Here is a 22,179-nt window from a genome sequence, read left to right as displayed (position 1 = left end):
GTAAGCGTCTTTTAATTTCATGGCTGTAATCACCACTCCAAAATCTGCAGTGATTTTGGAGCCCCCAAAAATAAAGTCTGACGCTGTTTCCACATCTATTTCATGAAGTGATGGGACCAGATGCCATGATCTTCATTTTCTGAATGTTGAGCTTTAAGCCAACTTTTTCACTCTCCTCTTGCACTTTCATCAAGAGGCTCTTAGTTCTCCTTCACTTTCTGCCGTAAGGGTGGTGTCATCTGCATATCTGAGGTTATTGATATTTTTCCCAGCAATCTTGATTCCAGCTTGTGCTTCTTCCAGCCCAGTGTTTCTCATGATGTACTCTGCATATAAGTTAAATAAGCAGGGTGTCTGGACAGGAAGAATTTGGATTCTTCCCCAAAGCCTCTGGGAAAATCAGGGAGGATCTGTTTGGAACAGGACTGATTTAAGTTGACCCAGAAGATAGCCAACAATTGTTTCCCAGCAAGATTTGGGTGGTAACCATGGACAAACTGGTGAGCCCTTGCTGCCGGCTCTGAGCCAGGGTTGGTATGGGTGCAGGTGATCCTAAAATATGCAGGGACTTGCTCTCACACCACATCCTCCTCAAAACCTACATCCCCACCAGCAAACAAATACCACCAGCTCTGCTTATCACCAAATTTTTGAGCATAAAACTATGAGTGGCTTTTCTCTTGCATTCATTAAGCACCTACTGTGTGCCAGGCCCCATGCTCAGTGCTGCCAAACACAAAGAGGAATGAGACCCCACACCAGCCACTTGAGAAACACATTTCCAGAGGAGAAGACAGACAGACCTATGTGTATGTGGTGAAGAAAAAGAAAGCAGGTTAAAGACCTGGGCAGTGGCCACAGGTCCTATTTTGAAATAATTTTTCTAGAACTAATGAATAATGATTTCTGGGCAGAGTTATATTTCATTGCATTTTTATGGTTAAAGTATATATTTTTATGTTAAGGTCACTATAATAATAAGAAGAGCTTATTTTTTTTTCCAGAGAGGTAGTAGAATACTGCCCTTCCCCTCAAAGATTTCTACATCCTAATCCCAGGAGCCTGAGTGTGTTATATTACTTGGCAAAAGGGTCTTTGTGGATGGACTTAAGGTCTTCCAGGTGGGCCCAGTATAAACACATGGACCTTGATAAGTGGGCAGGGGGTGGGCTGGGCAAGAGAGTGATGTAGTGAGGGAAGAGGCAGGAGAGGTTCAGAGCATGACAGGGGCTTGCCCTGCTAGTGCTGCCTTTGAAGGTGGAGAGGCCAAGAGTCAGGAAATGTGGGTACTTCTAGGAGCTAAGCTTGATTCCCGGCCAATGGCCAGCAAGGAAACAGGACCTCAGTCCTACAAGTATGTGGAAGTGAATTCTACCAGCAACCTGCACGAGCCTGGTGATGGCTTCTCCCCCAGAGCCCAACCCCACAGACACCTTGATTTTGACACTGAGAAACCTGAAAGAGGGAAGCCAGTAGAGCTTACCAGACTTCTGACTCACAAACCTATAAGACTGTGTTGTTTTAAACCACTGAGTTTGTGGTAATTTGTTATAGCAGTGATAGCACACTAATGCAAAGTTAAAAAGTACATAGTTGATAATGATGGGGTCCAAGATTTCTCAGAAGGGCTAACAAAGGGTTTAAAAACAGGGAATTAAGTGCTCAACTTTGGCCACTTGATGTGAAGAGCCAACTCATCGGAAAAGACCCTGATGATGGGTAAGACTGAGGGCAGGAGGAGAAGGGTATGACAGAGGATGAAATGGTTGGATAGCATCATCAACTCAAGGGACTTGAGTTTGAGCAAACTCCGGGAGACAGTGAAGGACAGGGAAGCCTGGCGTACTGCAGTTCATGGGGTGGCAGAGTCAGACATGACTGAGTGACTGAACAACAAAGTGCTCTACACTGCCTTCACCAGGGCTTCTCAAACTATAAACTGCACACAAACTTCTTGGGCCCTCTGCTAAAATGAAGATTCTGATTCTGCGGGTCTAGATGTGGCCTGACAGTCTGCATTTCTAACCAGCTCTCTGGTGATGCCCAGGTTGCCGTCCATGGGTACACTCGGAACAATGGGGAGAGGCCTGTGGTACCTTGTGGAGAAGCAGACAAGACCCTCTACGATCTCGCTTCTGCCACTCTCTACCCTCATCCTTCATCACACTGTCACCAAGCCCTTAAGGAGAATGATTCATCTGTCTTGTTTGTAGATGTACTCCCAGAGCCTGAAAGAATGTCTGAAATATAACAGATGCTCAATAAATATGTGTCAAATGAATGAATAAATCAAGTTTGAACTTCTAAGAAAAAAAAAAAAAGATAGGGAAACTGGGGGCCACGATGGGAGACAATCAAAAAAAGAAAAAGTGTCATGGGGAAAGGGGTCAGAGAATAGTAATGTGAGCAAAGGCACTTGAGCAACTGTTCTGAAGTTAAAGATGTAAGGGCCTGGCTATCAGATTTCAGCCTGGAAGGAAGCTGGGGGAAGGACCCAGAAACAAACAAATCCAACTTGCCCAGAAAGGTATATGTCAGTACAATATCTGAGTTTTGGCAGTTTTCAGTCACACACACACAGGCACAACAAACATAGCAGTTTCCCTTCCTCCACATTCCACTAACATCCTGCTTGTGACCTTGTCCTGCAGAGATGACAGAGGCGGGATACATTCAGATTCATGCTCTGAGCTACTCCACATCGGCCGCATCAGTGAGCATGCTTTGTAAACTCGGGGAAGGAAATGAATGATGTGTCTGCCTGTCAGGCCAACATAAATCTCAGCTGTATCTAGCATAAAACATCCCCTCTTGAATGGGTTGGGAGGCCACCCCCAAGCCCAGGCAGCTTGCCTCCAGCTGGGCTTGTTTTTGTTTTGGTTGCAAAGTCACCAAGACCTCCAGAGAAACAAGGCAACAGAGTTTTTTGTTTTGTTTTGTTCTAATGAGTCAGACTTGCCAGGGACATGAAACTGAAGTCTATCCACAATATTCTTATGCTTCCCTCACCCAGAGCCAAAAGTTCTGGCCAACAGCTCCCTTCTTTCGCCCACATGAGCTAATATTCTGTGGTTCTGTAGCCATGACTCTGTTTATAACCTCAGGCTTCTAGCACTGGTGAGGAAAACGGTGCTCCTTATAAAAAGTGCTTTCCCATCAAATAGCACTTTTTTGTTTGCATGTTTGTTCATTTAGCAAGATCATTTAGAAATGAGGTAAAGAGAAGTGCCCTTTCTTTTCTAATGGGGAACAAACATCTGGACCTTCCCCATCTCTGATTTCAGTTTCATGACAACACTGAGCATGTGACTTGGATCCAGTTCAGGGGAAGCTGCAAGAACCCAGGGTTTCACCCAAAAATGAGAAGCCCATTTACTTCTCTGTTTTACTGGTTTTTCATGACCACTGAGTGCTCCCAGCCCTATTGTTAATGGCTTATTGGAGCAACAAGGTCAGGCCAGGAGGACGTGGAGAAATGAGGCCCTTTCTGCACGAGGGCATGAGTCATTTTTCAGAATGTGACCTGAGAAACCATGCTTGAAGTTCACCTTTCTTCCCCCATCTGACAGAAAGACTGAAAATGCCAAAAGGCCTTCTGCATAATATGTATGAGGCTTAGAAGGTGGCCAGTTAAAGGGAAGGTGTGACACAGCTCCTGACTAGGGCCAGCTGAAGGGGCACCACTGGGAGTGCAGCAGAAGTGACCGTCACATGTGTGATCAAAATTGGCCCAAAGGATGGCATCCCAGGCTCACCCTGGGGCTAGGGGTGCTACCTTAGCTATCACTGTATGGACTAAATGCACTGCCAAAACCCTTAGCACTTAGGATGCACTGCTTTTTAAACATTTCCACAGCAAGTCTGTTAGTAAGTCTAGCTACAAGCCCAGTGTCTCTGAGAGATACAGTAAGTTTAGCTGCTGCTGCTGCTAAGTCACTTCAGTCACTGTGTCCAACTCTGTGCGACCCCATAGATGGCAGCCCACCAGCCTCCCTGTCCCTGGGATTCTCCAGGCAAAAACGCGGGAGTGGGTTGCCATTTCCTTCCTGCATGAGAGTGAAAAGTGAAAGTGAAGTCACTCAGTTGTGTCCGACTCTCCGCGACCCTATGGACTGCAGCCTACCAGGCTTCTCCGCCCATGGGATTTTCCAGGCAAGAGTACTGGAGTGGGTTGCCATTGCCTTCTCTAAAGTTCAGCTACATGGAACCAATCAAACCATTTCACATATTTCCTTTGAGAGATGCTTAAGTCCAGAGGCAGGAGCAATTGAAAACAGCAAAAGGGCAGGCGGTGGGGGGACGGTGGGGGGTTAAGGGTGTTGACTGGTTTGGAACTGTCAAGATGAAATTGCCCCAAGCCCTGGCTATCTAGCTGGCAGTGACCTGCTTTTCTTACAAAATTAATCTTGACTAGCCACAGGTATAGGCAGGATGTGGTGTATCCTACCACAGCCATTATTTTCCTTTCAGTGAAATAAGGATGTCCATTATGGATTTCACCCAGCTTTCCTCAGATCCAAGTTTGGAGATACCCAAACTGTTAGATTCTAAGTTAGCTGCAAGAGGCACAGTTTCTGAACTCCTACTTTCTAAAGTCCTTAAAGTGAAAGTGAAAGCATTAGTTGCTCAGTTGTGTCCAACTCTTTGTGACCCTATGGACTGTAACCTGCCAGGCTCCTCTGTCCATGGGATCTCCCAGACAAGAAAATTGGAGTGGGTCACCATGCCCTCCTCCAGGGGATCTTCCTGACTAAGGATATTGAACCCCAATCTCCTGCATTGCAGGGAGATTGTTTACCATCTGAACCACCAGGGACTTAAAGCTCTAGTCAAATAGCAACTTTTCCAAAGGAACTTCTCATTGAAACCACATATTCCCAAGTGGCACAATGGCTGATTCTAATATAGTCGCAAAGGTCTTCTGGAGCACCATTAAAGTGGGCACCAAATCTCCAATGAAGCTCACTGAAAGTTCATCCCAAAATGCCTAGAACTTTCAGAGGTCCCTTATGGGGCCTCAACTGAAGAATGGCCTATCAGGCTGTGACCACCCTCACAGAGAAAGACCTCAGAGAAAGCTGTGGTGGCATCCCTGGGCCCAACACAGCACTACATTTTGTGAGACTTGTTAAAATCTGATGTGGTTGCTGGAGTTATTTAGAAGATCCTAGGGAATCTAAGACATGCAAACTCGATTTAGGATTAACTGCAATGATGAGTGTGATTCAAAGCTGACAAGGGAAAACAAACACTTGATATGGCTTTGCAGATGACATATGCACATGGTCAATGGAGCTTTCCACACCCTGTGCCACTCTTGCTCCCCCATCTTCCCATCAAATACCAATCAAGGCCCCCATGGGCCAGGCACTGTGCTCAGCACTGGGTATTCAACACTGAACAAAATAGTTCTTCATTCCCTAGGCCAAAGAGAAACATTTTGGAAGCAAATTTCTGCTCCTATCATAACTTCCCTTTCCCCCACCATGCCTGCCCAGGAAATGCTGGCCTGAGAAAGGGGCAAAACCTGGAGGCAGAATCACCCCACCAGGCCTACAACAGGTGACACTCTGCCTCTGCTTCGCTGAGCATGCACCCCCAGACACATTGCCTCTCTTGCATCTGAAACCACCCAGGTGCCTGCTGCCATTGACTTGGCCTCTGGAATTTCGAACCATGAGTTCCCACTCCCATATCCAAAAAGCACACACTTCCATGTCCCATGGGACCTTTAACCACAGGGTACTCTTCCAAAGTGTCCAATGAAAGGCAGGGGGGCAGTGTTGCTGGGTAGTTTCCTCCAGCTTTAAAACATGGCTGCCGCTTCGCTGATGCTTATTCCGTCCAGAGGGGATGGTCTCTATCTCTTCCCGCTGAATCTGGGCTGGCCTGAGCAACTCATAACCAAGAGAAAGTCCTGGAAGTGATGTTGTATGACTCCCAAGGTTAGGCCACAAAGGCCAGAAAGCTTCCACCTCACTTGTTGGGACATGGGCTTTTGGAAGCCAGAGCCATCAGGTCAGAAGTCCCACACCCTGAGGCCAAGGAGAAGCCATCACAGGCATTCACAGGCATCCTGCTCACCAGTCCTAGTCTGTGTCTTCCAGCCCAGGTACAAGACACAAGAGTGAATGAGCCTTTGGAAGATTCTAGTCCCCAGCTGTTGACTGACCCCAGCTTTTTTCATGGAGCACCAGGCACGCTGTCCCCACTATGCCCCTTGCAAATTCCTGACCTAGACAACGCCTATGGATGAGAAATCGTTGTCCACTTCCTCACATTTGGGGCACCTCATGATGCTGCCAGAGTTACTAGAGCAGATGGCAAAACCAACGGCCAGCCTATGCCTCTCCCCCATCCCCCAGCACCATCTCCATCAGGATTCTCTGCAGCAGCAGGAACTGTTCCCTGCTATCACATGAGATGAGACACAGGGCTCTTGCCCTCACTGCCTATGGGGCTGAGGACTGCTGCTCTGCTACTATGGGACCATGGAAGCTGCCAGACCCTGGAGAAGCAGGAGGGCCAGCTATCACCCAGCATCCCTTCTTTCTGGCTCATGCTCCCTGGGCTGGAAAATTGATCCCATCCTTCTCCTTCCCAGAACAAGCTACCATGAGCCAATTGCCAATGTATCCATTTTGGGAAGGGGAGAGTCAGGTTTAATGCTCATTTTGGCCCCTTAATAAGCTGTTTGAGAACAGGGACTCTGGAGTCAAATCCTGGCTCCATCATTTTCAAATTGTCTGATCACAGAGACACACTTTGACTCTCAAACTTCAACTTCTAATCTGTAAACTGGGCATAACAGTTCCCGCTTCATAAAGTTGTTCTCAAGATCACAATGAGGGAATCCATGTAAACTGCTTGGCATGTAGTAAATGCTCAAATAAATTCTAGCTATTTTTAATAACACCTTCCTACGAAGAAGCATCTTTTGTGACTTACCCCTTGTAAGACTTGGAAGCTGTCGTTGTTGGGTGGTGGGTCTTGGTCTGGGTCAACACCAACTCTGTAAGTCATCAGGGAGAAAGACAGGGAGAAAAAAACATAGAGTGTTAGCTTGGACCATGGCAGCCAGGCCGGTTGAAAGCAGCTAAGAGGCTGACCACCTTCCCAAGGTGGAACGAGTGGTTAGCTAAAAGAAGGGGAAGGCTGTCATGCAGAAAGTTATGAGAAAGCAGTTGTACCACCCAGGGGTAGGCTGGGTAATCAATCTGTATGCTAACACCTTAAGCAAGGCCTCTGGGGAACGGTAGAAGCAGGAAACTGTCTGCCTGCCTTTCTGCACCAGACGGTCCTAGGTAGCCAAAGGTGGGTCCTGCCTCTTCCTGTCTGCTGCTTCCTCCCTTCCACCTGACCTGAGAACTCACAATTTGAAATCAATAACTGAAGACAGAAAGAAAAAGCAAGGTGGCAAAATCCACTAATAACGAATTCCATGAAAGCACTAGGGTCGTTGTCTTAGCAGCAACATACCAACTATTGCTCTACGCATCTGTTGATTCTTGATCCCTGAAACTTCCTCATTTTAAGGCAGAGAACAGTAGTACTGATGACATTGATAATATGGGGGCAATGGAGGAGAAAACAAAGATGCCAGGATACAGTCCTGGAATCCAGGAAACAGAACTGGAGTTCACTTCTCCCTCCAGTACTGCAAAGAATGTGTGCTCAATCGCTAAGTCGTGTCCGACTCTTTGCGACCCCACAGACTGTAACCCACCAGGCTCCTCTGTCCATGGGATTTCCCAGGCAAGAATACTGGAGTGGGTTGCGATTTCCTCCTCCAGGGGCTTCCCCAGGTGGCTCAGGTAAAGAATCGCCTGGCAATGCAGGAGACGCAGGAGACGTGGGTTTGATCCCTGGGTCTGGAGGATCCCCTGGAGGAGGAATTGCAAACAATGGCTGGTATCATAAAAAGAAAACAAGAAACACAGCTTTCAGCACATCTGACCGGAGTTTGAAGAGAGCTGCCAAATGGCCCTGACCAGGGGTTTTATTTGTAGTCTGGAACCAGGGCGCTGACTGCGATGAACAGACAGTGGATATGCAAAGCCCCATGTGTGCCTTATTTTCTCTCCTCTCCCTCCCGCTTCTCCACCTGTGATGTCCAGGATAGATCTTGAGAAACGAGAGTAATGCAAAGAAGGAATAGAAGACAACATAGATGTACCCCTTTCTCAAATGCAACCTCTACCCTGCCTTATTCCAGGCTTGCCAAGCACTAAGCCAAGGTTTGTGCCCCCAGATGGAGGCAGGGAGGTACAGAAGGAAAGGGAACAGTTACCCTATATTTTGCTGAAGGCAAAGTTTAAAAACTACAAGATGAATTCATGTATTCAGCAAATATTTACTGAGTGCCTACAATGCCAGATCTTATTCTGAGCACTTAGTTAAAACCTGTAATGTACCTGGCACCAGATTTCCTCCCTGGGGACCTGAAGTTTGATGGGCTTTTGGTAGTGAGTTAAATGGACTCTGTTGGGTCTACAGGCTGCTTTCTGAGGCCCAGAGGCTTGGCCTCACAGTTGGACATTAGCCAGGGACTTTTGAGCATCAAACCTTTCAGAGACTTTTGGATGTGAAATTCATCCAATTCCGAGGCACCAGGGCTAGCTACCCACAGAGGTCACACGAGAGAGCCTCAGTGTGCCTGAAGGGTCTGACGTACCAGAGGAGAGGTCACACTGAATTCCTAGCTGTTGATCTTTAACTCTCACCAGTTTTGAGGGTCTCTTAATGAACGTTTCATAGAGAAAAGTCCTCTAAATGGTGTTAGCATCTGTAAGATCAACAGCTGAAAGTCCAATATTAGGCCTTGTTCTGCGGATTCTGTCAGTGAATGGAGCCACTTCATGGCAGACTCATTTACTTAGATGAGTTTCCTAGTAAAGACTCAGAGAGGGGCAGAGCATAGGTTACCAGTAGTCTGTCTGCCAGACAGCCTACTGGAATGCCCAGTGACACAGCAGCCCTCTGTCTAACCATGGACAGGCTATTGTGGAGGCAGGAGCATCAGCAGTTCAGATCCACCCAGATCATCTCTCCTTTCTTGATCACAAATTCTGAAAAATGTGCATTAGCCTTTGTAAGTGGCTTCCACACCGGTAAAGATAAAACAAATGGATTTTATCAGCCGAGATGAAATAGGAAGCCTCTGGGTATAAGAAAAGTCTTAAGTGTGCCTTGTCCTACAATGAAGAAAACAAAGCCACACATAATAAAAGCTGCCAGATGAAATCTAGCCCCCTTGATTCTTTCCACTAACCTCTTCTAGGAGAAGAGAACAAAAATAAATTCTGTTTAACAAGAACTGCTTATAAAGACTAGTGTTAGTCGCTCAGTTGTGTCCAACTCTTTACAATCCCATGAATTGTAGCCCACCAGGCTCCTCTGTTCATGGAATTCTCTAGGCAAGAATACTGGAGGGTGTTGCTGTGCCATCCTCCAGGGGATCTTCCTGACCCAGTGATCAAACCCTGGTCTTCTGCATTACAGGCAGACTCTTTACCATCTGAGCCACCAGGAAAGCCCGCTTATAAAGACTAGGTTTGGACTATTTTCATTCAAGTCCGGGCAATGTAAGAGGAATTCATCTATTTAGCCTGTGCCCGCATGGCCAGGCCAGAATTCAAACAGTGGAGCATAAAACATTGGAAAACACTGATAAATTCACAAAATTAGGTCCATCCTAACCTCATCTCAAACTTGCTTGACATTTTTGCTTGGGGGAACTTGAGAGTTATTCTAGATGCACATCATCCAGTAGAACTTTTTGCAATGATGGTGGTCTTCTAGATATACACTGTCCAATATGGAGGCCACTGGCCACATGTGGCCATTGTGCAGTTGAAATGTGACCAATAGGACTGAGGAACTACATTTTAACTTTTATTTCATGCTAATTAATTACAATTTAAATTCAAACAGACACATGTGGTGAGTGGCTAATGAATTAGTGCAGTCTAATAAGTACTGGGTTGGCCAAAAGGTTGCTTGCGTTTTGAAAAACCTGAACGAACTTTTTGGCCAAGCCAATACTAATTCTGGCCATGTCTCTCTAGCATCACTGTTTCCTCTACGGAAAAAATGACAACTGTCTGTTACCTTCTGCCACCTCAGTGATAACACCTGAGATTCTTGCTGGGATCCTGCAGAGACACAACTCTGTAGTCCCACATATATTAAATAAAAATTTGCTTGAACTGATTACTCAGACATTGGAGAGATATCTCACTTCACCAGCATAGAAAAGAACACTGAAACTCTCTGAAAGTTCTTCTCTATTATATAATCCTCAAAAATATGAAAAGAATAACAGGATTAGAAAATTACCAGTTTTTCACTCACAGGGTAATAATTGCTTCAAGCAAAGGTCATCAGAGTATAATTTTACCCATGGGTAAAAGGCTGTTGGGACTCTGACTATTCATATGATGTTAAAGGCTTTCTTTAAAAAAAATATTTATTTGGCTGCGTCAGGTCTTAGTGGCGGCCTGCAGGCTTCTCTAGTTGTGGTGTACTGGGCTGTAGAGCACACTGCTTCAGCTGCTCCGGGGCATGTGGGATCTTAGTTCCCCAACCAGGAATCAAACCCATGTCCCCTGCATTGCAAGGCAGAGTCTTAATCTCTGGACCACCAGGGAAGTCTCTACAGGTTACTTGTTTAGTTACAAAGGGAAAACAGTGCTTTTACAAGTGGCAAGACCTGGGGTCTAAAGTGGTCAAATTTAACATCACTAATAACGAGGGACAGCTGGACAAGATGCACCACCTGATATGATGCAACAAGAAATGCATAACTTTCTTTTACATTATTTTTGGCCAAAACTCAAATGATTCTCTATCTCTAGTCAAGAGGAAAACAAATCCGAAAATTCCAGATTGTAGAGCAGCAGTGGCTACAGGACTGGAAATCCCAAAGAAAGGCAATGCCAAAAAATGCTCAAACTACCACATAATTGCATTCATCTCATACGCTAGTAAAGTGATGCTCAAAATTCTCCACACCAGGCTTCAGCAATACGTGAACTGCGAACTTTCAGATGTTCAAGCTGATTTTTGAAAAGGCAGAGGAACCAGAGATCAAATTCCCAACATCCACTGGATCATCGAAAAAGCAAGAGAGATCCAGAACAACATCGATTTCTGCTTTATTGACTATGCCAAAGCCTTTGACTGTGTGGATCACAATAAACTGTGGAAAATTCTGAAAGAGATGGGAATACCAGCCCAGCTGACCTGCCTCTTCAGAAACCTGTATGCAGGTCAGGAAGCAACAGTTAGCACTGGACATGGAACAACAGACTGGTTCCAAATAGGAAAAGGAGTACGTCAAGGCTGTATACTGTCACCCTGCTTATTAAACTTATATGCAGAGCACATCATGAGAAACGCTGGGCTGAAAGAAGGACAAGCTGGAATCAAGTTTGCCAGGAGAAATATCAATAACCTCAGCTATGCAGATGACACCACCCTTATGGCAGAAAGTGAAGAGGAACTAAAAGCCTCTTGATGAAAGTGAAAGAGGAGAGTAAAAATGTTGGCTTAAAGCTCAACATTCAGAAATCTAAGATCATGGCATCTGGTCCCATCACTTTATGGGAAATAGATGGGGAAACAGTGGAAACAGTGGCTGACTTTATTTTTCTGGGCTCCAAAATCACTGCAGATGTTGATTGCAGCCATGAAATGAAAAGACACTTACTCCTTGGAAGGAAAGTTATGACCAACCTAGTCAGCATATTAAAAAGCAGAGACATTACTTTGTCAACAAAGGTCCATCTAGTCAAGGCTATGGTTTTTCCAGTAGTCATGTATCGATGTGAGATTTGGACTATAAAGAAAGCTGAGAGCAGAAGAATTGATGCTTTTGAACTGTGGTACTGGATAAGACTCTTGAGAGTCCCTTGGACTGCAAGGAGATCCAACCAGTTCATCCTAAAGGAGATCAGTCCTGGGCGTTCACTGGAAGGACTGATGTTGAAGCTGAAACTCCAATACTTTGGCCACCTGATGTGAAGAGTTGACTCACTGGAAAAGACCCTGATGCTGGGAAATATTGAGGGCAGGAGGAGAAGGGGACAATAGAGGATAAGATGGTTGGATAGCATCACTGACTCGATGGACGTGGGTTTGGGTGGACTCCAGGAGTTGGTAATGGACAGGGAGGCCTGGTGTGCTGCAGTCCATGGGTCGCAAAGAATCGGACACGACTGAGTGACTGAATTGAACTGAACTGAATGCAATCCTGGAAATCCTTAAAAAAATAAAACAAAACCTCAATGTCATAAGCAATCAAAAGGAGGAGAGTAGGATTATCCTCGATTAAAGGACTAAAGAGATGACAACCAAGTCAGTCAGAGGAAGAGGGCACAGAGCCACCATGGGCCTGAAATTTTTAAAAAAAGATAACAAAGAAAGAGATGACAGCCAAAGGAAACTTTGATTGGATCCTGGATCCTACATGTGTGTATAAAATTTGAGTTACTAAAAGTATTGTGATCATGAGAAGATTAGGTTCATAAGGGATACATGCTGAAGTATTTTAGGGCCAGAAAGTCATGATGTCTATAATGTACTCTGAAGCACTCTGAAACGGCTGAGAGAAAGAGAAAGAAGAAAATGACAGAATGTTAACAATTGGTGTATTCAGGTTAGAACTTGGATATTCATTGCTCTATCAGCTTTTTTGCAGATTTAAAATTTTCCACAATTTAAAACAAACATTTAATTATATTTTTGGTGAAAATGTTTCACAAATATTGATACATGAGTAATATTTCTGTCTCTCTGATTTAATCTAACTTACTAATAATGATGATTCAGGATCTCATATTAGTCCAGGGTCTAAAAACAACAAATTGTAAAGATTCATGGACGTAAGGTGCTAAAATACGTAAATAGGTAGATATAGTCTAGCAATTACATGTTTTTCCCCCCAGATAAATCCTCCAATCTTTCATTGAGCTTCTTCTCTTAAAAATGAAGGGCAGGAGAAAAATTTTATGTTATTGAAACATGTGGTTAATCTTCAGATCTGGTTGTGCATGTGCCCTGGAAACCTACAGATCTGAGCAGAGTCTTACCCAGCACCCCCGTTTCCTGTTCTTTCCTCCCTCCATGGAAGCTCTGATCCTTGCTGTAGCCATTTTCTACCAACTACCTGCCTGACATGCAGCCCTACTCCTGACCACACAGAGCCTCCAAAGACTGGCCAGGGCCCTCCTACAGAGAAATGCAGGAGGGCCCGTTGGAGGGTCTCAGAGGTCCCTGCTACTGATTTAAGTGCTAAACAGGAGAAAGGTTTACTACTGGGTTTTAAATGCCAGAAGAAAACAGACCAGGAGCCTTGTGACACAGATGGAGTTCTGCTCTTTCCCCATTCAAGGCTGTTTACTTCAGGACAATTGAATGATTACTTTTCTGGCAGGCTTGAGGGATCCTTGGACCAATCCCCCAGGATGATACTAGATCCCTACAAAGGGCCTCACCCTTGGGACAGGGCGTGTGGTGGTGTGCTGAGTAGCAAGAAAGATCAGGTACATTATTTAAAGTATAATGCCTCAGAAGACTTGGGGTTCTCTAACTTTCTGAAATTCCTAGTTTCAGGCAACTGTCCATGATATACATTTCCCTCCTTACCTATTACAATGCTTTTGATCTAGGCCACTGTATAAATCTAAAACTTTTGTGCTGGTTTATTACATCATATTTTAGCAGTCCCAATACATCAGGGTTGAGTTCATCTGACCACATACAACAGTCTTTCTTTCCAGGATGAACTGAATTATCCTTATTTTCACTAAGAATGAGACAAATGTTGTAATCCCATACCAAATGAGAAAAAAAGCAATCATACTGATGTGCTCATTCCAGAAGGAATAAATATAGGATATGAATCATTTCCCTTTTGATATATGTACATTCTGATTAACCACCACATAAAATGCCACAAAATCTCTGAAATTTTAGAAGCATTCTACTTTAATCAATAGATGGGTTTTTTAAAATTTGAATGGCTGGGGTCCTAAATAAATTTGGGGAATATGAGACACATGCATTCATATCAAATCTTAAACAACTGATCAGAATCTGAACTCTCTCATGTTCCAAGCATAGTAACTTGTACTTTGCTGGAAGGGCCTTCCTCCTTGAAGGTTGGATATTTCAAAGAAAAGGGTTTCCTCTGAAACTTAACTGGTACCTACAGTCAGGTCTCTAATATGAACATCTTTGTGTGTGTATTTTAGGAAAAAAATGTGAATCCAGAGATCTTAAATGCTTCAATTAATTGTATACATGTCATTAACAGTTTACATCTGGGGCCTGGCAATGTCCCCAAATTCATGCCCCATGACAGGTACTGTTGCTTTCACCACTGTCCTCAGAGAGTAAAACACTTTCACGAGAAGAACAGACTTCAAGTCTATTTTGCATTTGCTTTATCTACCAGCACCCAGAATCAGATCAGGAAGAAAGAATGCCAGTAAAAGGCCGATAAAGAAAGAAGAAATATTAAAGTCTTTACTCTGATTGCCCAATATCACCACCTTAAGCATAATCTGTCATAAATTTGGTCACTGAGAAACAAATTGCATTAGAAAAGTCTTTCACGATCTTCTGTTTTTTTTTTTTTTTAATCCATACTTCAAAACTCAAATGGCATCAGTGCTTAAATGTAAACCATATCCCAGTCATGGCTGAAATACAAAATTCAAGTACTCTTTATGACTTAAAGGGTTTGTTTACTAGATCACAAGCAGGATTTTGTGCGGAAAGTATTTGTGGCTCCGAAAATGGGCTACTCTTAACACAAAGCTCAGCTGTCAAGCAGCTACTCAGTCAACTCTGGCCTTGGTGCTGACAAAAACTGTCCAAAATGGGGAGGAAGGGGACAGACTGTCAGGAACATCGACACATCAATCAACTCAGAGAAGGGTAGAAGAACGATTAGACTTGACCAGACCTCTTGCCCCTTAAGGGGCAAGGGACTCGTGCCCACAGGAAGAAAGAAAGAGACAAATAGCATAAAGAGAAACATCTCAGGTTAGAGAGAGGGGGAAAAAAAGCCAGGCCTGGTTAATTTGCTTCTGAGGAAGCCCTTGTGTCACCTGAAGTACTGCCAGCGGTGTTCGTTCTGGTCCTCTTCGGAGGGCTCCTCGATGCCAACTCTGGGCAGCAGAAGAAGGGAACATGAGTGTGACAGGGACCACAGGGGAGCCAGGGGCTCTAGGCACGTGACCTGGGCCACATCCATCAAAGACCAGGCCATCTTACTTTACACCTAAATTTGTACCCTCTCATAAATTGTCCCCATTCTCTGAAACCCAGAGAGGGTGCTAAATTTACATAGAAAGCAACAATGTTAGAAGCCAGGTCAAATGAGGATTGATTAGGAATGAAGACAAGTCTCTCAAAATATAATGAAATCAGGGGAAAAAACACAACTCAGAAAAGGACTTCAAACTACTTTTCACAAATTCATCTGTTTCACAATGCAAGACATATCCATACAAAAACTAGAAAACAGAAAGCTATTGACATATATTTGAAGTGTTTATACACACTTTTACACATATTTGACAGGAAGAGCAAAGGACACAAAATTACTGAAAACAACAACAACGGAAAATGAAATGGCCTTTTTTCCTACAAGTAATCACATTATTCGTGGGTTCAACCTAAAGGTCAAGAACCCAACTTCTGCTATTTTCTTTATCTTATGGCCTTCAGAGTTGACACAGTCCATTTTCACCTCCCTCAATAATTGCTGGGTTATTCAGAATACATTAGAATTTTACCATAATTTTAATGAGCAGGATTTCACAATCTCGATACTACTGACATTTTGGGCCCTGGCTTTTACCTGCAAGATACCACCAGTAGCACCTTCCTCCAACTGAAGCAACCAGAAATGTCTCCAGACATTGCCAAATGTCCCCTGAGAGGGCAAAAATGCCCGAAGGTGAGAACCTCTGCACTAAATCTTGCATCCTCAATGGGGGGTGATACAGCCTCCAGGGGCATGAAAATCTGTTATTTAGGGACAAAATTTTTTTAGATATTACAGTGGTTTACAGCCCTCTAAAGTTCCATAGTACATAAACAGATATATAGATCTGTTGTAGTAAAAAAAAAAAAAAATCAATGGAAGAGATAGATAAAAAGAACATCTTTAAAGGCTCCTCAGAGGAGTAGTGATGAAAAAAAGGTTGAGAGACATTGTGCTAGAGAGTGCCCAAATTCTCATGCTACTAATATACACTGAAATATACAAGTGAGAACATGATGCATCTTAAGGTGGTACTTTTAATTAGGCACATGTTGGGAATGTGACTTAAATCAGACTTTATGTATTAGTATAGTATTAAAAAGCTATAACAAATTTCAGAAAAGCAAGCTGGATTCCATTAATGCAAAATGCACTAGTAACAGTACTAGCAGCAGTTCTAATGCTATGATTACTAATGATAATATTATAGCTAAAATATACTAAATGTTTTCCATATGCCAGATAGTACATTTAATGGGAGAACTCTTTATCACGTTGATTCAGTATCACATTTTATGTTCATAACATTGTCATCCCCATTACCTGGTGAGGAAACTGAGAGTCAGAGAGGTTACGAAGTTGCCCAAGGTCACAAAGGTAGAAAACGGTGGAACCAAGATTACAACTGAGGCTGTTAGACCCAGAGCCACAGTGCTACAACTTACAGGCTAGAAGGTAGCATCTTTAAATTCTTTTAAAATATCCAGTTGCAAAGGATATTACATAAAGAGCTCAGAGCTTCTCCTTGCCTTTATTCCTTAAATTATCTTACACAGAGCTTTATCTTAAACTCTCAGTGTGACAGGATTATACCTAGCAGAGTGTCCTTACTTGTCCTTGAATGACTGTATTGCTGCACTCTGGGGTATGAAGGTTTTCCTGTTCATTTGGCTGCCTGGGTGTATGTCACTGATCCCCCCATCACCACCACCACTTTATGGGCGTGTCACTTGAAGCTGGGCCTTCCAAGAGGATGGCCACCATGTCACCAAAATGTGCTCAGGACATATACAAGGTTCATCTGCTGAATCTGCTCATCTGATAGTTTTTTGAAGTTGCCAAAATTACACCTTTGTGAATAACAACACTTGCTCAAGAGACTAAAAAAAATATTACACAGTTTATTGCTCAGTTGTGTCCAACTCTTTGTGACCCCATGGACTGTACTCACCAGGCTCCTCTTTCCATAGGATTTTCCAGGCAAGAATACTGGAGTGGGTTGCCATTTCCTCCTTCAGGGGATCTTCCCAATCCAGGGATTGAACCTGAGTTTCCTGTGTCTCCTGCATTGCAGGCAGAATCTTTATGGCTGAGCCATTAGGGAAGCCCCCATGTAGTAGTTTACTACCAGAAAGCAATTTGGGAATTTTGTCATCATGTTTTAAAATAGCAAATACATGCTCAATATCACTAATTATTAGAAAAGTGCAAATCAAAACTACAATGAAGTATCACCTCGCATTGGTCAGAATGGCCATCATTAAAAAGTCTACAAACAATGAATGCTAGAGAATGAATGCCACCACTCTCCTACAGTGTGGTGGCTCAGAGGGTAAAAAGCATTTGCCTGCAATGCAGGAGACCTGGGTTCGATCCCTGGGTTGGGAAGATCCCCTGGAGAAGGGCATGGCAACCCACTCCAGTACATTTGCCTGGAAAATCCCATGGACGGAGAAGCCTGGTAGGCTTCAGTCCATAGCGTTGCAAAGAGTCAGACACAACTGAGCAACTTCACTTTCTTTTCCTACAGTGTTGGTGGGAATATTAATTGGTGCAGCCACTATGGAAAACAGTATGGAGATTCCTTAAAAGCTAAAAATAAAACTACCATATAATCCAGCAATCCCACTCCTGGGCATATATTCAAAGAAAACTCTAATTTGAAAAGATACATGCACCTCAGTGTTCACACAGCACTATTTACAATAGCCAAGACAAGGAAGCGACCTAAATGTCCATCAACAGAGGAATGGATAAAGAAGATGTCTCTCTTTCTCTCTCTCTCTCTCTCACACACAAACACACACACACACACACACACACACACACACACAGACATGAAAATATTACTCAGCCATAAAAAAGAATGAAAAATACCATTTGCAGCAACATGGATGGACATAGAGATTATCATATTGACAGAAGTAAGTCAGACAAATATATAATACCACTTATATGTGGAATTTCAAAAAATGATATAAATGAACTTATTTACAGAACAGAAACAGACTCACAGACATAGAAAACAAACTTATGGTTACCAAAGGGGACAGTGTGGGTGGGAGGATAGGAGTTTGGGATTAACATACACACTACTATATATAAAATAGATAAACAACAAGGTCCTACTGAATAGTACAGGGAACTATATTCAGTATCTTATAACAAACTATGATGTAAAAGAACTTGAAACTAACACATCATAGATTAACAATATTTCAATTTTTAAAAATGGTCTAAAATAAAAATAAAATAAAATAACAATCATAAAATTCTAATTTAAAAACACAAGTTGGATTTCTGGAAGGCAGTGACCTGGTTCTGGATTTGTGGTTATATTCATTTTATATTATACACAGACTAGAAATTCAGTTCAGTTCAGTTCAATCACTCAGTCATTTCTGGCTCTTTGAGACCCCAAGAATCACAGCACACCAGGCCTCCCTGTCCATCACCAACTCCCGGAGTTCACTCAAACTCAGGTCCATTGAGTCGGTGATGCCATCCAGCCATCTCATCCTCTGTCGTCCCTTTCTCCTCCTGCCCCCAATCCCTCCCAGCATCAGAGTCTTTTCCAATAAGTCAACTCTTTGCATGAGGTGGCCAAAGTACTAGAGCTTCAGCTTTAGCATCATTTCTTCCAAAGAAATCCCAGGGTTGATCTCCTTCAGAATGGACTGGTTGGATCTCCTTGCAGTCCAAGGGACTCTCAAGCGTCTTCTCCAACACCACAGTTCAAAAGCATCAATTCTTTGGTGCTCAGCTTTCTTCAAAGTCCAACTCTCACATCCATACATGACCACAGGAAAAACCATAGCCTTGAAGAGACGGACCTTTATTGGCAAAGTAATATCTCTGCGTTTGAATATGCTATCTAGGTTGGTCATAACTTTCCTTCCAAGGAGTAAGCGTCTTTTTATTTCATGGCTGAAGTCACCATCTACAGTGATTTTGGAGCCCCAAAAGATAAAGTCAGCCATTGTTTCCACTGTTTCCCATCTATTTCCCATGAAATGATGGGACCAGATGCCATGATCTTTGTTTTCTGAATGTTGAGCTTTAAGCCAACTTTTTCACTCTCCTCTTTCACTTTCATCAAGAGGCTTTTGAGTTCCTCTTCACTTTCTGCCATAAGGGTGGTGTCATCTGCATAGCTGAGGTTATTGATATTTCTCCCAGCAATCTTGATTCCAGCTTGTGCTTCTTCCAGCCCAGTGTTTCTCATGATGTACTCTGCATATAAGTTAAATAAGCAGGGTGACAATACACAGCCTTGACGTACTCCTTTTCCTATTTGGAACCAGTCTGTTGTTCCATGTCCAGTGCTAACTGTTGCTTCCTGACCTGCATACAGGTTTCTGAAGAGGCAGGTCAGCTGGGCTGGTATTCCCATCTCTTTCAGAATTTTCCACAGTTTATTGTGATCCACATAGTCAAAGGCTTTGGCATAGTCAATAAAGCAGAAATAGATGTTTTTCTGGAACTCTCTTGCTTTTTCTATGATCCATCGGATGTTGGCAATTTGATCTCTGGTTCTTCTGCCTTTTCTAAAACCAGCTTGAACATCTGGAAGTTCACGGTTCACATACTGCTGAAGCCTGGCTTGGAGAATTTTGAGCATTACTTTACTAGTGTGTGAGATGAGTGCAGTGGTACGGTAGTTTGAGCATTTTTTGGCATTGCCTTTCTTTGGGATTGGGATGAAAACTGACCTTTTCCAGTCCTGTGGCCACTGCTGAGTTTTCCAAATGTGCTGGCATATTGAGTGCAGCACTTTCACAGCATCATCTTTCAGGATTTGAAATAGCTCAACTGGAATTCCATCACCTCCACTAGGTTTGTTAAAAGTCATCGTTAACTCCACATCCTACCCTGGGCTTCTGAACTTCTGAGAAGCCACTAAGTGCCTTATCAGGGTTCTGTCAACAGCCTGGGGAAGTAAGAAACAACTTGGTATTGATTTCACTGAGGTCATAGAGCTCAAAACACCACCCTGAACTTCAGGGGATTTCTGAATTATTTTAGAATAAGAACCTGCTTCACATAAATGATTCGTGGTCATTAACACCATAAGCCACAAGCCAGAAAAACCAATCAGTCTCATTACCTTATGTCTGGGGGACTTTGTTTTGATGTAATCACTGTAAATGTCAGTTTCTGTCTCCTACACAATCACTATTTATACACATCTGGAAAAATGTAATGAACTGACACCAGATGTATTTTTTACCCATGGCACAATTTGCTTCATTACACTGTCCGGGTAGAGTTGGATAGAAAGAAGGAACGAATAAAGATAGAAGCAGAAATCAATGAAATTGAAAACAGAAAAACAATACAGAAAATCAATTAAGTAAAAAGCTAGTTCTTTAAAAGAATCATTAAAATTGACAAAACCCTAGCAAGACTGAAAGATACAGAGAAGATACAAATTACCAATATCATGCATGAAACATGGGATATCGCTATAGATCTCACAGACACCAAAACAACAATACGGTTAGGCTATGAACAATACAAACATGACAATTAGATGAGATGGACCAATTTCACAAACTATCACAACTCACCAATATGAAATAGATAATCTTAATATCCCTATAGCTATTAAAGATATTGGCTTCATAATTTATGTAACAAAACTCCTGGAAAAGAAGACTAAAGGACCAGATGGTTTCACCGGAGAATTTCATAAAACTTTCAAGAAGAATTATTAATAACACCAATTCTACACAACCTATTCCAGAAAACAGAAGACTCAGAAAATTGCCCCAACTCATTTTGTGAGGTGAGATTAGCCTGATACCAAATCGGACAAAGGCAATACAAGAAAAGAAAACTGCAGACCAGTATCCCTCATGAACATAGACACAAAAATCCTTAACAAAATATTAGCTAGTAGAATTCAGTAATATGTAAAATAGTTATACAAGCAAGACTCGTTTTAAAGAAGCAATGCTGGTTTGAAATTTTAAAATTAATCAATGTAATCTACCATATTAACAGGCTAAACAACAACAAAATATAATGATATGAACTAGTATAGAAAAAGCATTTGATAAAATTCAACATTTGGCAAGGTGGCAGGATATAAGATCAACCCACAAAAACCAACTATATTTCTATATCTTGGCAATGAACACAAGGAAACTGAAATTGAAGATAGAATAACATTTAAAGTAGCTCAAAAAGAAGAAGAAATACTTAGAAGTAAATCTAACAAAATGTGCACAGACATTGTGTAATGAAAACTATAAAATATTGATAAAAGAAATCAAAGAAGATCTAAATAAACAGAGAAACATGCCATGTTCATGGATTTGAAGACTCAGCAAGGTAAAGATGTCAATTCTCCTCAAACTGATAAATCAGGTTTAACACAATTTCTTTGAAAACCCAAGCACAATTTTTTTAGGATATGGACAAGCTCATTCTAAAATATATATGGCAAGAAACTAGAATAGCTATGATAATTTTGAAAAATAAGGATAAAGTGGGAGGACCCACTCTACCTGATGCTCAAGTTGACCATATAACCATAGTTATCAAAACAGTATGGTTCTACTGGAGGTACACACATATAAATCAACAGGGCAAATAGAAAGAGACTCTCATGCATACCACCAACTGATTTCTGGCAAAGAAGCAAAAACAATTCGATGGAGTAAGGATAGTCTTTCTAACAAATTATGCTGGAACAGCTGGATGAAAGTGAAAAAAAAAATTCAGTCATGTCTGACTCTTTGCAACCCCATGGACTATACAGTCCATGGAATCCTCCAGGCCGAATACTGGAGTGGGTAGCTGTTCCCTTCTCCAGGGGACCCTCCTGACCCAGGGATTGAACCCAGGTCTCTCACACTGCAGGTAAATTCTTTACCAGCTCAGCCACCAGTGAACCC

At 42.7% G+C, this 22,179-nt stretch overlaps 2 protein-coding genes across 2 annotated transcripts in view; one reads left to right on the top strand and one right to left on the bottom strand.

Moving 5' to 3' along the window:
* The window catches only part of SLC9A7 (solute carrier family 9 member A7), a 177,719-nt gene that overhangs the window by 18,489 nt on the left and 137,051 nt on the right, over positions 1-22,179 (bottom strand). The window contains exons 13-14 of the mRNA XM_027963353.2: positions 15,117-15,176; positions 6,949-7,012 (exon numbers count right to left, since the gene is read on the bottom strand). Coding sequence (XP_027819154.1) covers positions 6,949-7,012; positions 15,117-15,176 — 124 coding nt within the window. The remainder of the gene's footprint in view (positions 1-6,948; positions 7,013-15,116; positions 15,177-22,179) is intronic.
* CHST7 (carbohydrate sulfotransferase 7) overlaps positions 1-22,179 on the top strand; it is a 76,749-nt gene that overhangs the window by 46,489 nt on the left and 8,081 nt on the right. The window lies entirely within an intron of this gene.

The sequence above is a fragment of the Ovis aries genome, chromosome X (assembly GCF_016772045.2).
Source record: "Ovis aries strain OAR_USU_Benz2616 breed Rambouillet chromosome X, ARS-UI_Ramb_v3.0, whole genome shotgun sequence".
Classification (NCBI taxonomy): Eukaryota; Metazoa; Chordata; class Mammalia; order Artiodactyla; family Bovidae; genus Ovis; species Ovis aries.
Note: the sequence above shows the minus strand (reverse complement) of the source record. Positions and strands in the feature narration are given on the sequence as shown.